Here is a 16173-nt window from a genome sequence, read left to right as displayed (position 1 = left end):
TAAGAAGTAAAAGGAGAAGAATAGACCAGTAAAGTTTGTCTTTTTAAATATCGGAGTACGCGGAAAGCAACCTGTAGGTGAAAAGTGGTTGCACATTCCAAAAACTGGCTCACACGTCCCACAACATAAGAGATACCGGGTCTAGTATTTGTAAGGTAAAGAAGTCGGCCGATAAGCTGTCTGTAATAAAATGGAGTAGAGAGAGGCTTGAAGGTCTATAGAGTACTTCCGCTGATAAGTATGAATTCCAGAGTTAGAGTGTGCTACTTCCATTCTCAAGAAGTAATTGAGATGACCAAGATCTTTTATTTTAAATTTATCATCCAAAATTTGTTGAGTAAACACCCAACTCGGTCCCTGTCCATTTTTCAGAAGGACAAAGCGATCCCTGTCCAAAAAAAGGTACATCCCGGCCCCTGTCTTTGTATTCCATGAGACATGGTGGCCCTTCTGTGCCTTCCGGCATTAAAAACAAACAGAATAAGTATTTGTGTCACTTAACGGTGATGAGCTGGCTGTCAGGTGTTCATTAAGTACCAAGCTGTCAATTTAAAAATGGATAGGGGTCGATCTGTCACTGCCTCCCAAACAAAAATGCTGTCGTTTTAAGTGGTATGGGAGGTTCAAATGCTGCGCTGCTTCACTATATACTCTGAAAATGTATCACTGTGTTCGAATGTAAACCCTAGAACGACATGGTTGATAATGAAGAACGTGGGTCGACATCAAATCGGTGAAGTGGGAGAGTTGAAAACAAATCAGGTTGGAGTTTGAAAGTTACTGGGAGTGTGGGATCAAGGTTGAAGAAGAAGTGGGTTGCTCCAGAGTGTAATTATGGAATTTATGCAATTTTGTTCATGTCCGGCACCAATATGAACCCAAAGAGACTATTCTTTCGATGCTCATACTTCAAGGTAGGTTTATTAACAATTAAAATTTTGTTCACTTTATTTTTCATTGATGCTGATATTTCAAGGTAAGTTTATCAAGAATTAAAATTATGCTCACTTTGTTTTCCATTAGATTTATAATAAAGAATATTATTTTGTAGACTCCAACACCTCATTGCAAATACTTTTGTTGGCTTGATGATTATGTTGCATTATTCAATGAGGATGCTATGAAGACTCTTTTGTTTGGAGGTTTGAAGCTGAATCAGAATCATAAAGAAGGTCATTCTTCTGCAGATAATAACAAAGTTAGGGAGCTAGAGGAAAGATTGGTTGACTTAGAAATTCATTTGAAGAAAGCTAAATTGAATTTTATTTAAATTAGATGCACTAGTGTTGGATGTGTTATGTTAGCATTTGTTGCTGGAATTATAGTTGGAAACCTATTTAGTGGTGTAGTTTAGAGAGATCAAATGTTACTTCTAAAGTATTGTGAAACATGGTGATCATGGTTGTTAAGTTGTTTAGGCTATGGTATTTGTTGTTATTGATCACTTTTGATGCATGAATATAAATATAATTAAGCTGCTTTTGTTTTTATATATTCGTTTATTCAATTTCAAAAAATGCAGTAGTATACATGATTTTGTAATAAAATAAAGCATTATAAATTTGTTGAACAAAGTAAGAAGCCATCTGTTGAAAGTTGAAACTTAACACGTGATACCATAAAATAGAATAAGGAAATCATCATAACAGCCCTTACGAATATAGTTACTCAAAAGAGTATTCAACCAACTATATCACTGGTTGCATGTCTTAGCATCTAATTATATAATAACAAAAGCAAGGGCAACACAAGGTCACTAATCAATATAGTTGTCATAGCAAGTAATTTGATAACTAAAATAGATACAGTGTTAATAAGCTATTGTCCAAATTATTTATTATTCCTAGTCTCAAATTTTTAATGGCTAGATCAACTACTCAATTCTTATTGGGAGGCCTAATCCCTAGAGTGGGGATGAACTTAAAAAGTCTTGCTGTAGTCCCTGAAGTTGCTGCAGCCATGGTCTCAACTGATACTCCTGTTAATACACCTAGGTTCGTTGAAGTAGATTGACCCGAACCAACAGATGGGGTTGGCCGTAAGTTCATTCGACTTGAGCCTTGTGCTATTGGAGCTGGATCAAACCTATCAAGATATTCCCAAACTGGAACACTGATCTGTTTCAGCTTTTTCATAGCTGCCTTGAATTCAATTTGTGTGGTGCAACGTGTATAATCCCATACAAGTTGCTTGGTCTATTGGTCCTTAAATTGCTTAATGAAATTTTTTCAAATGTGTAGTACACAGTTCCTATAAAAAGCCCTTAAAAATATGTCCTTTAAAGCTAATGCCAATCTCTACCAATAGACCAACAATGCAGGCCAATAAACCAATTTGGACCAACAATGCATAAATAAATAACAAATTCCAATAAACCAATTCATACCAACAATTCTTATCAATAAATAACAATGTATGAAATGAAACAGCTATTTTTTACTACCTTTTATTGGTCTGAAATAAAGTTCCAGCCCCTTTCCGTGCTATCACCTAAGTCATGTTGAAGTTGTGTTAAGAACCATTTTCAAGTGTCCTTACACTCATTTGGCACAACTGCATATGCAATAACAAAAAAATGGTTATTGCCATCTTGACCCACTGCAGACAGTAATTGACCGCCGTAATAGTCCTTAAGAAAATAACCGTCTAATCCAATCAAAGGCCTGTATCTTTCTATAAAGCCCTTCTTGCAAGCATCCAAGCTTATATATAGTCTATCAAACAAAGGGAGAGACTCTGGCTGAGGTATCACATCTAATCTTACAGTTGAACCATGGTTTGTCCTATGCAATTCCATCAGATAATCCCTAATCTTACCATACTGTGCTCCTTCGTCACCAATTACCTCCTCCCCAGCTGCCTTAAGTGCCATGCTTATCATTTTACCACTAAGTTGGATGTTATAGTCTTCGATCATGTATTCCATAACCTGCTTTGGCTTCATGTCTAGCTGAGTAAGAAGCCTCTTAACTAACTTCGATGTTATCCACTGCCTATCAGCAAGGTTGCTGCTGAAATCCCTCCCACAATTATGCTCATTGAACAAAATTTTTACTTGAAAACATCCATGTGCACTATTCCATGATGTCAATATTAGAAAGGGAAAACATCTTTATCTCTTGATGGCAAAATGCCCCAAAATTAGCAACATTGAGCCCTAACCAAACTCTATCTTTGTAAAGCGACACCAAGCCAAAAAAAATGCAAACATTCACAACCCAAAACTAATTAAACAATACACAATGTCACTAATATTTTAGTTGAATAATCTGTTACTTCTCTCGAAGACTTGCACAAGAAAATTCTATCAATGTTGTCAGGGAGTCCGCCAGTGGTGCCGTCTGAAACTTCACTTGGAGCGTTGTCAGCAACACTGTCAGCGTCTTACTCAGTTCCACAGTCAGGTAGAGCGTCGTCGTTTTGTCATCTTCAGGGAGAACATGAAAAGATTTTGGGTATTCTGTAATTAGGAGAAAGGGAAGAAGGGTTGAATGGAAACCCAAAGCATGTACTATACGCACCATTTCAATCCCCACTTAAAACGACAGCGTTTTTGTTTGGGAGACAGGGACGGATCGAGCCCTCATGTCCATTTTTAAATTGACAGCTTGGCACGTAATGGACATCTAACAGCCAGCTCATCACCATTAAGTGACACGTATACTTATTCCGTTTGTTTTTAACGCCGTAAGGCACAGAAGGGCCGCCATGTCTCACAGAATACAAAGACAGGGGTAGGACGTACCTTTTTTTTTTGGACAGGAATCGCTTTGTCCTTTTGAAAAATGGACAGGGACCGGATTGTGTGTTTACTCAAATTTGTTTGATGGAATAAACGAAGGCACAAGAAAGAAACTACCATCGAAACACAAGTGTGAAGGTGGGAAGGAGGATGGTGTCCATGGTTGTAAGTCAAGCTGTCAGGGTACAAAATACTGTCCCTACCTGAAAGCCTGTCAGACGGTTATGGTTGTGCCTACAATCCTGATTTTTGCTACAACCGTCAGAAAGAGGAATGCGCGCGTGATGCACCATTATTTTGTGGTACATTTTATGCTGAATTGAGTGGATTTTATCCACTATTCTCACACTTATGCATATGAATCGCATGTTTTACATTTTCCTTCCTAATTTTGTGCTATGATTGAAAACATGCTTCTTTGGCCTTAAATTTGCTAATTTTAATCATCCCTTATTACCATTCGATGCCGTGATACGTATGTTAAGTGTTTTCAGGTTTTCCAGGGCAGGAATGGTTTAGAGGATGGAAAGGAAGCATGCAAAAGTGGAAGGAACACAAGAAATTGAAGTTTGGAAAAGATGGCAGCGACGCGTACGCATGACCAGAAATTTGTTCAGTGACGCGTACGCGTGGGCGACGCGTATGCGTGACAAAAGCATCACGTGCTGCATTAAATAGAATACGCTGGGGCGATTTTTTGGCTGCTTTTGGCCCAGTTTCAAGCCCGAAAGTGAAAATTAGAGGCTGCAGAGTGGAGCTGGATGGGAGAAAAACTCATTCACACATTCATACACAATTATTAGGTTTTAGATGTAGTTTTCTAGAGAGAGGCTCTCTCCTCTCTCTTGATTTTAGGGTTTCTTTTAGTTTTAGTTTTAGTTCTTCTCAAATTCAGGTTCAATCTTACTTTAATTTAGTTTTCTCTTACTTTTATGTGTTTAAGCATTTTAGTTCATCTTCTTTTCTTGTTAATTTCCCTTTTATGCCATTTTAATAATTATGAACTCTTGTTATGTTTGAATCCTATTAATGCAATTTATATTTTTCTTTTATGTTATTGTTCTTCCTTTAATTATTGGTTATTGTTGTCTTGCAATTGGTTGTTTAGATTTAATATTCCTTATTACTTTTCTATGCTTTTAATGTTGTGCCTACCAAGTATTTGATAAAATGCTTGATAGGATTTTAAATTAGATTTTTGGTATTCTTAGCTCAGATTGAGTAATTTAGAGACTCTTGAAATGTCAAAGTCTCTCGTTGGTTGGTAATTGAAAGTTGCTAGTTGGCTTGAGCTTCACTAACTCCAATCTGTGATTAGGACTTGTGAACTTAAGTTGATTTTGCTCACTTGACTTTCCTTCATTGTTAGAGGTTAACTAAGTGAAAGTAAAAGGCAATTACCATCACAAGTGACTATGATAATGAGGATAGGAATTCCAATTATCAATCCTTGCTAGGATTTTTCTTAGTTGTTATTTTATTTCCTTGTTATTTACATTACTTGTTCCGTATTTCAAAACCAAAAAATATATTTTTCCATAACCAATAATAACTACACTTCCCTGCAATTCCTTGAGAAACGATCTGAGATTTAAACACTTTGGTTTGTTTTATTGGGTTTGCTTTAGTGACAAACAAATTAAATTTTGATTGAGGTTTAATTGTCGGTTTAGACTATACTTGTAACGCGATAATTTTTGTGAAATCTTTACCGACATTTTTCCTCTGTCAGCGCGGTCACAGAGAATAGCTGCCTTTGTTATTGGATGAGATGCCAATATGACGATGTTTATGTGACGATAATGATTGTGGTAACCGAGAGGCTCGGTCACTGTTTCCGGAGCAATCCAGTAAGTAAAAGGTTGAAAGCTCTGGATGGATGACGATTATTTCTCTCATGCCACTTTTTTTTTTCTGTTGTCAAATTTATGATGTCTTTTTTGAAAATGGATCCTCTCCAGTTTTTTTAATACTTGGCAGAATTCAATGTGATCTCTCACCTTTGATTTTATAAGTGGGACCAAAAATAAATAAGAGAGAGAATAATGAATGGTTAAATTAAACACTACACACCATCCAATTTTTTTTCAATGAAGAGGATCCACTCACATCTTTTTTGGGGTCACAATGTTAATTTCTTCCCTGTCATGTCATATAGTAGAAACAGGGTGAGTAAACACAAATGTAATTTGAGATTCTACAGTGAGTGAGCTGAAGTTCGATTGGAGTGGGATTTTGAATGTTTGATTATTTGAAGATTTGGATATTTTATTATATAAATTTTTGCATATTTACTAAAAAATGTTTTGTGGTTAACCTTATGTATTTCTTATATACTCTCATTATAATTAATTACAATTAACATTAAACTAATAAAAAAAATTTAGGTAACAAGAAGATCGACAAAAAAAAATCAACCGAAATAACATCAACAAAAAGAAAACTTGCTAAGGAATTTATTGCAAAGTTTATTTACACTTCATGTTCTTGTTAAATTCTCTTTATTGCAAAGTTTATTTATCGTTTTGTAGTGTTGTAATTCTTGCTCTGAATTTCTGTAGACTTTTCTTTTGTTTGCAAACACTTTAAAATTTTGTAAAATATTTTTAACTTTTATTTCATAATCAAATTAGTTTTCTATTCCTTTCATGTACGTTATGATTCTGTAAATTTGTTTTTTATTGACAAAATAAAAGATTTTGATACATGTAAAATTATAACTCGCAATAGGAGTTTGATTTTGCTGAATAATCTAAATCTCAAACCATCATTGATGTTTTGCATTTGTCAAATTTGTCCTTTAAATTTCGATGGTCAAATATCTGCATAATAATACTTAATAAATATTACATTAAATTGTAAAAATTACATAAGAATTAAAAATTTATAGTCATGCAAAAATCCTTATGTGAACACTAAAAAATAATTAACTGAATATATTAATATAATAATTAAAGATTTAACTGAATTGAATCGAATATAATAATTAATATATTTATATATAAAATATATATATATATTTTAAGAAAGATTATTTTTATATTTTATTATTTTAAATCAGTTAACTTTTAAAAAGAAACCGGTTCGATTTTTTTTTTTATCATTTTTTTGTTTTTTTGACCGATTCGTCGACAACTAATTTTTACTTTAAACTGAATTTATATGGAGACTAATTTTCGATTAATTCGATATTCTTAAAACCATGCATATCATAATAGAATAATCAATTTTTTTACTAAATACAAAATGTGTAGTTTTATAATTATAATAATGAGAGAGAGAGAGAGAATTTAATTAAGATTCAGCTCTGAAGGCTAAGAACCGTTCATTTGGTTCAAGTATGGGGAAAAGGAGAGGGAGAAAACAAAAGTGTGTCCTTTTGATAGCGACATTCTTTTTGTGGGGTTTGATTCATTTAACATGAAGAGGACATGAACATAAAAGTTTGCACGCAAAACTCAAAAGCTTTTAAAGTTGGTGGAATTCAGGTGCAGTCGACTTCACATGAAATTGATAACTAAAAGTCATTAGATAAAAATTTAGTCAAATCGGTCAAATCATCTAACAGCTCTCAGCTATCAACTTCACGTGAAGTCGACTGCACCTAAGTTTTCACCTTCAAAATTTCCTACTACTGATGCTAAACAAAATCTAATTACGCTTCACAAATAATATAATATATTATCGGTGGAATCTCAGGTGCAGTCGACTTCACGTGAAGTTGATACTTAAGAGTCGTTAGATGAAAATTCAGTCAAATCAGTCAAATCATCTATCGACTCTGAATATCAACTTCACGTGAAGTCGACTTCACTTGAGTTTTCACCTATATTATCATTGAATTTTCTTCATCATGAGTTAAAGGGTATTTGACTCTCTCAAAGAGTTTGTAAAACCAATTTCTTTAACCCTGTATTTTCTTAACAATTAAATACGTGTCTTCTTTTATTTTGTTAATTAAAAATAATTTAAATACATAATTAATTAATAATATATACATATTGATAAAACTAAAGAGATAATATCTAAAATTATTTTATATAATATAATATTTATAATTATATATTTATTATATCAAAAATTATATAATTATTTTAATAATAATTAATAAATATTAAATAAAATAATTTAAATTGGTTGATTTAATTTTTTATTGTTTCCAAACATTATTGTTTCTGGTAAGTACTGCATCAAGTGATTCATCAAAATTTCCAAAGTATAGTAGTACAATTGAGCATAAAAGATTGTCATTTATATATGTGGACCAATTATCTCTTCTATTCTCAATTCCTCATTATTAATTCCTTGTTAGTTACCCTACCAAATGCAATGAGTTTCATTTAGGTACAATATTATTATTGTAATTGTAATGTTTGCAAGTTTGCAACAATGAGTGATGGTCTCATTTATTCTCATCATTATTCATCAGAATTCCTAATATTTAGTGAAAGGGTATTGCATTGGTACTCTATCTTTTGGTTGCTTACGGTATTCCCCACTCCGACAGGACAAGGACTAATCTGTCGTGGATCGGAACTCACTACAACATTTTTTGTCTATTGCAACATATATTCAAAACAACACTTTAAAAATGTTATCTAAAATATATATAGACAACACTTTATATTAGTGACAAAAAAATAGAACTATAACAACATATTTTAAATCAACACACTATAAGTGATGTATTTGATAAATTAAAAAACACTTATTAAATGTTGCCCCATCAAATATACAAAAACAACTATTATAAAGTTAATATCTTACTTTTTATAAGAGTTGTCTTTAAATTTATTTTAAATTTTATTTTTTAAGTGTTGTCTAAAGTTTTTAATACCTCTTCTAAAAAATAAATTTTATATTTAATACATATTTTAACTTTGATTATCATTTTTTATCAATTTTAAAATAAAATAAATCTGACTTAATAACAAAAAAATAATAAAATACAAAGTTAATTAGGATTAGAAGATCAGAGAACGCCACAAAAAAGAAGATTAGGGTTTTCATTGCACGGAAAAAAGAGAAGACAGAAGAAAAAAAATGCACGGTGAGGGGAGAGAGACAGAGAGTGATGAAGAGAAGAAAAGAAAGGGAGAACTGCCATCAAAGGAGGAAGAAGAGAAAGAAGGAGAAGAAGACGACGGAGAGAGAAGTTGCCACCGCCACTTTCTTCACCTCCAGCACCGTCTCTGCCTTGCACTGTTGTTGTTGTTTCTACCTTGCGCTGCCAGATCTGCCACTACTGTAATTCCTCTTCTCTGCTCACCGTCGTCGTGTTTCTCATTGCTCGAGCTCACGCCTTGTTCTGCTCTGCTCCATCGTGTTTTTCTGCTCACGCCGTTCTGAAACCTGTGCTCTGCTCCGCGTTCTGAAACCTTTGCTCTGCTCCGCCGTGGTGCCGTGCTCTATCCTCTCAGGCAAATCGACAACTCTCCGCCGTTCACCTCTTTCACTCAAGCCTCTCACCTCAGCCTCGGTCCTCAGCATCTCTTCCTCCATCGTCGTCGTTGAAGGCTTGTAGATTGATTTTACATACTACTTGATTAATTTAGTTGAATTGTTGAATTAATAACAATAGTTTCAGTATACATCTCTCTCTCTCTCTCTCGACGCACATCTCTTTCAGTTTAATCGATTGAAGAAGCTCACATAATCCTTTTCTTCTTTTCATTGTTTTTGCAGTTTCGAGTTCGATCATGTCGAAGGACAAAGACTTTACCGATTTGTCGCTCACCTTCAAATACCTCTTAGGTTTGATTTAAATTTTTGTTTCTTTTTTGAGTAATCACAATTTAGCAATGTGATTATAGTTTAATTGTTTCATAATTTTTATAAAATAGTATTGCATTCTTAGGTTTGTATTTTGTTGTTCTATTTTGTGTTTGGGAGTGCTTAGTTGCCAATCTTTGAACACAGGCATCTTATGGCTCTGTTTTCCTCTGAAGATTATCAAAGAAGTGTTACTAGTGGTGAGCTTCAAAAAAAGATGAATGATGAAAAAAAAGATTACAAGGTGCTGCACTTGCTCTATTCTGTTTATTTTTAAGAACATTGTCTTACTCCTCTACACAATCAGTGGTTTGAGTTATGTTCAGTTTATTTATCAATAAAAAGTTTGGAAATATTGATAGTGCACTAATTATACATAACTAATTCACATGAATTAATTTTTATGGGAGAATCGATTTCCCTCTGTTCTTCACAATGCACATTCATGTATGGCATTTTACTAAGCTGATGAAAAGCTTTTTTGTTAGTTGAATCAAAATGTATTCTTATTTCATTTATTTATGTATTTTTTTCACATTGTGTCAAAATATGGAAGATTGTGCACGTTGTTATGGTTATTGAAATTTTGTGTTGGACCATAGCAGCAATCCTTTTTTTTCTTGTCTCTCTCTCTCTCTCTCTCTCAGACACTCTCTCTTCTTCCCTTCAAACGGTAATGTTTCCTTTTTTTTTTCTTTGTTCTGTTTTTTTATTCTTCATTAGCTTTATATGCTTCCTTGTTATGCTCGTTAAAATTTTGGAAATTCAAGTGATCTTTCCTTTGACATTTCTTAGTTGCTTATTATTCTGTGTTTCGGATGATCGATCAAGAGAAACTGAACAGGTTGATTTGCATTTCTTTTGTTTTTTTTTTTTTGTGTTTCATTTCTGGTTTTAGATGATCATGTGATTAGATTTTAGCTATGTGAGTTTGTAATTCCCTTTGTTCTTCACTAGATTATTTTAGTGGAATTTGCATCTGTTCTGAATCAATTTCATAAATGACTATGTGTTATGTATTTATGCTAGCATATTTATCATTGTATTTTGTATAATTTTTATTTTATTTTTATTTATTATCTTATCTTCTATTTGTTATCTAACAGAAGTGATTCTGTTAGAGAAAAATAAGTATAATTAATTTAAAAAAAGATAAGCATAACAAATTTTATTTTTAAAAGAAAAAATAAGATAACAAATAAAAATAAAATAAGAATTTAATAATTTTTAAAACCGGCATTGTTTTCCTTTTTTTTATTTGGTGATTTTTCTTATCACTATGATTGAGACTGGGATGCTGTTGTATGCACCTCCTGAACATTGCTGATAGAGTATCTTATCTACATAATCTATAGGCAAGAACAGCGGATTCAGATGAATGCGTCTATTGCTGTACGTAAATACACAAGGAATTTGGTGATAGTGTGAATTTTGAGGCAAATATACTTGATAAAGAAAGGTTCCTTGCTTACAAAGCTTGAAAGCACCACAAGACCGGGGTGCTTGTTTTGTGTTTGAGGAATTGTGTCTGAGTAATGGAGAAAAGGGGGAATGTTTTGATGCAAAAGTATGAAGTTGGCAGGCTATTAGGCCAAGGATGATAAATTAAATCTCTAATTAACTTGACTGTTGATAGAGTTGATGTTAGTCTATGTTGAGAAGGTATTTTGGCACTCATCAATAGATTATTAGCAATTGTAGTTTGTATTTATACAAAATATACAAATTCATATATATTACTCAAATATACTAATTTGTGAAAGATGAAAGAAGCAGCAGCATGTTGATAGCTTGAGTAATTAGTAGAAAGGAAACCTTATCTGATATGAAGTGAGGCACAACCATGCATTGTGTAGACAAATAGTGTTAAGTATTAAGTTTGACCAATCAAACTTGGCACATGACGTCAGTTTGTAGGTTAATTAATGGTCCAAAATCCTTGTGGAGAATATCATCTCATAGAAGAAGAGAATTCAAACTGGCATCAATAATAAGTCTCACCAATTACCAACTCAAGAAAACATTGCTTTCATTATTTTGTTTTTCTTTCTATTTGTGTCATGTCCCTTTCTTTCACCAATTATTTTGTTTTTCTTTCAATATAATTGTTTTTCTAAGTGGCTTTTCTGTTGTTGAACCTGCAAATTCTTAGCCGTGACCAACCGGATCTTGCATCACACCATTGGCTTGCCGGATTTCACCCAGGGGCTTTGCTGCTTCCAAACTGTTACTTGCTACCAGGTAAATCATTATTAATTAATTTAATAAATAATAGTAAGTACTGCGATTATCTTTTTTAATTAACTTCAAGGTTTTATTTTATTTAATGGATTATAAAGAAATTAAAACATTTGTTTTAAAAAAAGTTATAAAGTAAAATTTTACGTATTATGATTCGTGTGACATTATATGATTGCATCACTATGATTTTTTCTTCTTTGTTTATTATTATTTTTTAAGAAAAATGAAAACATGCATCAATTTGGGTCATGATACTTTATTCTATGTTGATCACTCGTCCTTGTTTGAAGTCAAACGTTCTGGATGTTTAGTAGTGCTTTATTTTACTGAAAGACATTATATTATTGGCAATGCTTGATTATATATAGCATGATCTTTCCACCATAGGTAGACTATTTTGTGATTTTTGTTTGGTTACAAATATGAAATTAAAGGGGTATTTGGGTTTGCATATATTATTATTATTATTATTATTATTATTATTATTATTATTATTATTATTCTTTGATGCTGAAATGTGAGCTTAATGTGTAATTAAACTAGCTTTTTTTTATTGATTTTGATAATAGGCTGTGGTTAATAACCTAGAAGATGCTCATGAGATGCTTGACACTGCAATCTCAACCACACTGAAAGAAAGCAAACCTGTTTATATCAGCATCAGCTGTAACCTGGCTGCAATTCCTTACCCCACTTTCAGTAGGGAGCCAGTTCCATTTTCGTTGTCTCCAAAGTATGATTCTCATCTTCTTTACTTAATTTTATTTTATTTTTCTTTACCACTGAATTGCATCTTCTTTATGTTTAAGAAGATTGTAATGATCACTAATATATTTTCTTTTGATGAATTTCACAGATTGAGTAATCAAATGGGGTTGGAGGCAGCAGTAGAGGCTGCAGCTGACTTCCATGGCAACATGAGTGTCTAAAAATACAAGTACTATGTGAGCAAATTTTTCTACTGCCAAGTAAGTTTAACTGTTCACAAGGTTACTAACAACTAAGTTGTATAAATGAAGCAATATACACAAATGGTTAAAATAAAATGATTACTGAAAATAGCAATGCCAAGGAACACATTAAATCACAATCACAAAAAATTATAAAAGATTGAGATGGCAGTGAAGTCTCCCAAAACAACCACATTGTCCTGAAATTGTTGTATGACTGTATGCAAATCAGCAAACTGTCGCGGTCTCGTCTGGTCCTTTGTACTCAAGTACACTCCAATTAGTCCCCAACTATATTTTTAACTGATAGACAATGAAACTATGAAAGGTTAATGAATTTGGTTATTTTATTTATTTTTCTTCCTTTTGATATAGGTTAGCAAGGGGATGAAATTTGTAGGAGGTGAAACTGCAGCGTTGAGCAGAGTATATGAATACTTTTGGAAGAAGGTAAGAAGTTATATCAAAGTGTTAATGCAAATCTATGTTATGAAATTGTTGCTCCAACTCCAAACTGATATTTCATTAGGATAGTTCTTCTAGTTATGCATTTCATGTACAGAGAATTTATCAATAACTCTGCATGACCGGTCCAAGGGGCCAATGGAGACTATGGTCGATTTGGAAAATCTATCCTGTTACATTGGGTTATCTAACTCAATTGTGAGATTTCACATTTGTAGGATTTGCTAAAAGTATATAAAGAGACCAGAAATGGAATGTTAGGACTTGATTACTCCACATTTGTAGGATTACTCTGCTTTTAAAATATGAATAAGTATATAGCTGAAATCTTGCTTATTTATGTAATTATTTGTTTTGACATCTCAAATTATTGCTTTGTTGAATAGTTGAAGAGCCAGGAGAATTATTCTTACATGGTGGTTATATCTACTAGTTCTTCTCCTTCCTATACAAGAGTTCAGATCAGTATTTCTTTTGGGGGTTTTATGAAAAGCAGGTTTTACTTTCATGCTTTTTCTTCATCTAATTTTTCACTTATTTTCCTATGCATATTTAGAAGTGGTCTAAATTATTAGAGTTAATTAGTGGGTTGAAGAACATGTCTCAATTTATATAAGAACTCTTTTCATAAATATATTTAACAAAAATGTAGTGCCACTGCCACCTAAAGAGGGTTTTGTCACTCATCCTTACAAGAGCTCAAGGTAACTAATAATAATAAATAGCATCCTTGTAATTTATATATGGAAGTTAGTTAATCAAGTAGTATTGGCTGCAAATTCAAAGAAATTAATATTCATATATAAGAAACATTCCCAGAGGTGAGGAATATATATATATTTGTTTAATATATATATATATATATATATTTGTTAAGAGGAATACACAATTTAATATTCATATATATAATAAACATTCCCAGAGGTGAGGTCCTGTTACCCTTCACTCTTCTTGTTTAGAAGGAGTTTTTTAGACTTATTTATTGCTCTTGTATCTATAGTATTTAATATCATAAAGAAATTTTTATTATAATTTTTTAGTTTTAATGATAAGTTGCTTATTTTTTGTTGTGTATTATTTGCAGATTTAGCATATAGAACAAGTCAAGCATGGATATAAAATATGCAAGTAGATTGACATCTTTTTGATAAATATTAATTACTATTTTGTTATGACAATTATTGTTAGATAAGAATTTTATTATTTTGTTGAGAATTATTGATAAACATGTAATTGAAATACTAATTGAACTTTTTAATATATATTTTAATTAGAATTTTATAATTAGTTATTTTGTCTCTTTTATAATTTTTTTTATTGTGCACAAATTTATTTATTAATTAAAATAATTACACATGTATGAACAAAAAATTTTATTGTAAATTTTAATTTTTTGCATTTTTATTACAAAAATAATTTGTTTTTTTATCAAAAAGGAAACCCTTTTATTAATTACATATTTTGAATATTAGACAACACTTGTATAGTTGCATATCTAAAAGAAAAAGCAACACTTGTATAGGTTGCATATCTAAAAGAAAAGGCAATACTTTAAAGGGTTGCATATCCAAAAGAAAAGGCAATATTTTAAAGGGTTGCATATTCAAAACTAATAGGCAACACTTCAAAGGATTGCAAATTCCAACTTATAAGCAACAGGTAAAAGAGTTGCATTTTATTGCAAATAGGCAACACTTTTTAGTAGTGACCAAAATACGAGAGAAGAGACAACACTGTAAAAGTGTTATCTCAAACACACCTTTGAAGTGTTGTTGTTTTTTAACCAAAGGCAACACTTACCAAGTGTTGTTCTCAAAAGCGTTGCTTTTGAAACAAAAAAGTGTTGCCTTGATCTAAGGCAACGGCTGCATATGCAACGCCGCCTAAAAACGTTGCTTTAGGTCCAAAAGTGTTGCCATAGATCAAAAGCAACCTTTTGTCAGCTTTTAGGCAACACTTTTTAAATGTTGCCTCAACCTGAAAATGTTGTAGTGACTTCATTTAAAGGTTTGTCGCTGGCTAATGAGTTACTGCATGCACAAGGCGGGATTCGAACCTCTGACACTTGTTTAAGCGGACGAGTGAGCTGACCACTCGACCAACCTAAGTTGGTTGCATTGGTACTCTACCATTTTTCGCTAAGCTTCTAGGTGCAACTAAAAGTATAATAAATTTAAGAGAAAGTTTAGGGGCCAGCACTTAACTATAAAAAAAAAAGTAAATAATTTTTCACCATTGAATGTAATTTCACACCATTAAAAATATTATTGATGGCTAATTAATAGTTACAAAACATAAAAATTGCTGTCCCTTAACACTCCTCGAAATTTAAATAATATTATCAAATTAATCTTTTTCTTTCTTTTCCAAAGGAATTTCTATTTATGTTATTAGTTAAAAAGGAATTAATTTATTAACAATGTAATTATATCTAATTTTTTCTTAGTTTAATGTTGAGTTAGAAGTTTAAAAAAGATAAAATAATATTTTACATTTTTGTTATCTATTGCAATAATTTGAAATTAAAATTTGTCTAAAAATTAGTCATGATATTACATAATATTTATGTATGTGAGAGAAATAACACATCACTACACGCCCAATCCAGCACATTACAACAAATTTTTTGATAAGATATTCTTCAATCGATATAGACGTACCATATATAGATGAATTTGCTGTATATATATTTGAACTCTATTTAAAAATTTAATTAAAAAAATAATTATAAATAAGATAAAATTAAGAATAATTATTTAAATCAATTCTTAAAAATTTTAAAAATAGATATTTTAATTAGTTTTCAAATAATATAATAATATCTCCAAAATTTTATTTTAACAGATAAATTAGTCTCTAATTTATATTTTGACGGAGTAATTATCTAAATTAATTTTCAATAATTTTAAAGGAGGACATTTCAATTTCCAAAAGAATTAATATACAAATCAATCCCTAATATTTTTTTTGTTAGACAGAATAGTCTCTCATTTATTTTTCAGC

The 16173-nt window shown here is 31.7% G+C and overlaps 1 protein-coding gene across 1 annotated transcript; it reads left to right on the top strand.

Annotated features, from left to right (window-relative positions):
- Positions 1–11650: 11650 nt before the first annotated feature.
- Positions 11651–13621, top strand: LOC148575533 (pyruvate decarboxylase 1-like; the record flags this gene model as incomplete). Its single annotated transcript, XM_088502335.1, has 5 exons — positions 11651–11755; positions 12325–12488; positions 12612–12723; positions 13081–13155; positions 13557–13621. Coding segments are annotated over 3 exons (342 nt in total), but the record flags the coding sequence as incomplete, so codon positions are not given.
- Between the last annotated feature and the right edge of the window lie 2552 nt (positions 13622–16173).

The sequence above is a fragment of the Arachis ipaensis genome, chromosome B1 (genome assembly GCF_059453495.1).
Source record: "Arachis ipaensis isolate K30076 ecotype BB chromosome B1, ASM5945349v1, whole genome shotgun sequence".
Lineage (NCBI taxonomy): Eukaryota > Viridiplantae > Streptophyta > Magnoliopsida > Fabales > Fabaceae > Arachis > Arachis ipaensis.
The sequence above is the reverse complement of the archived record's forward strand: the minus strand, read 5'-3'. Positions and strand labels throughout refer to the sequence as shown.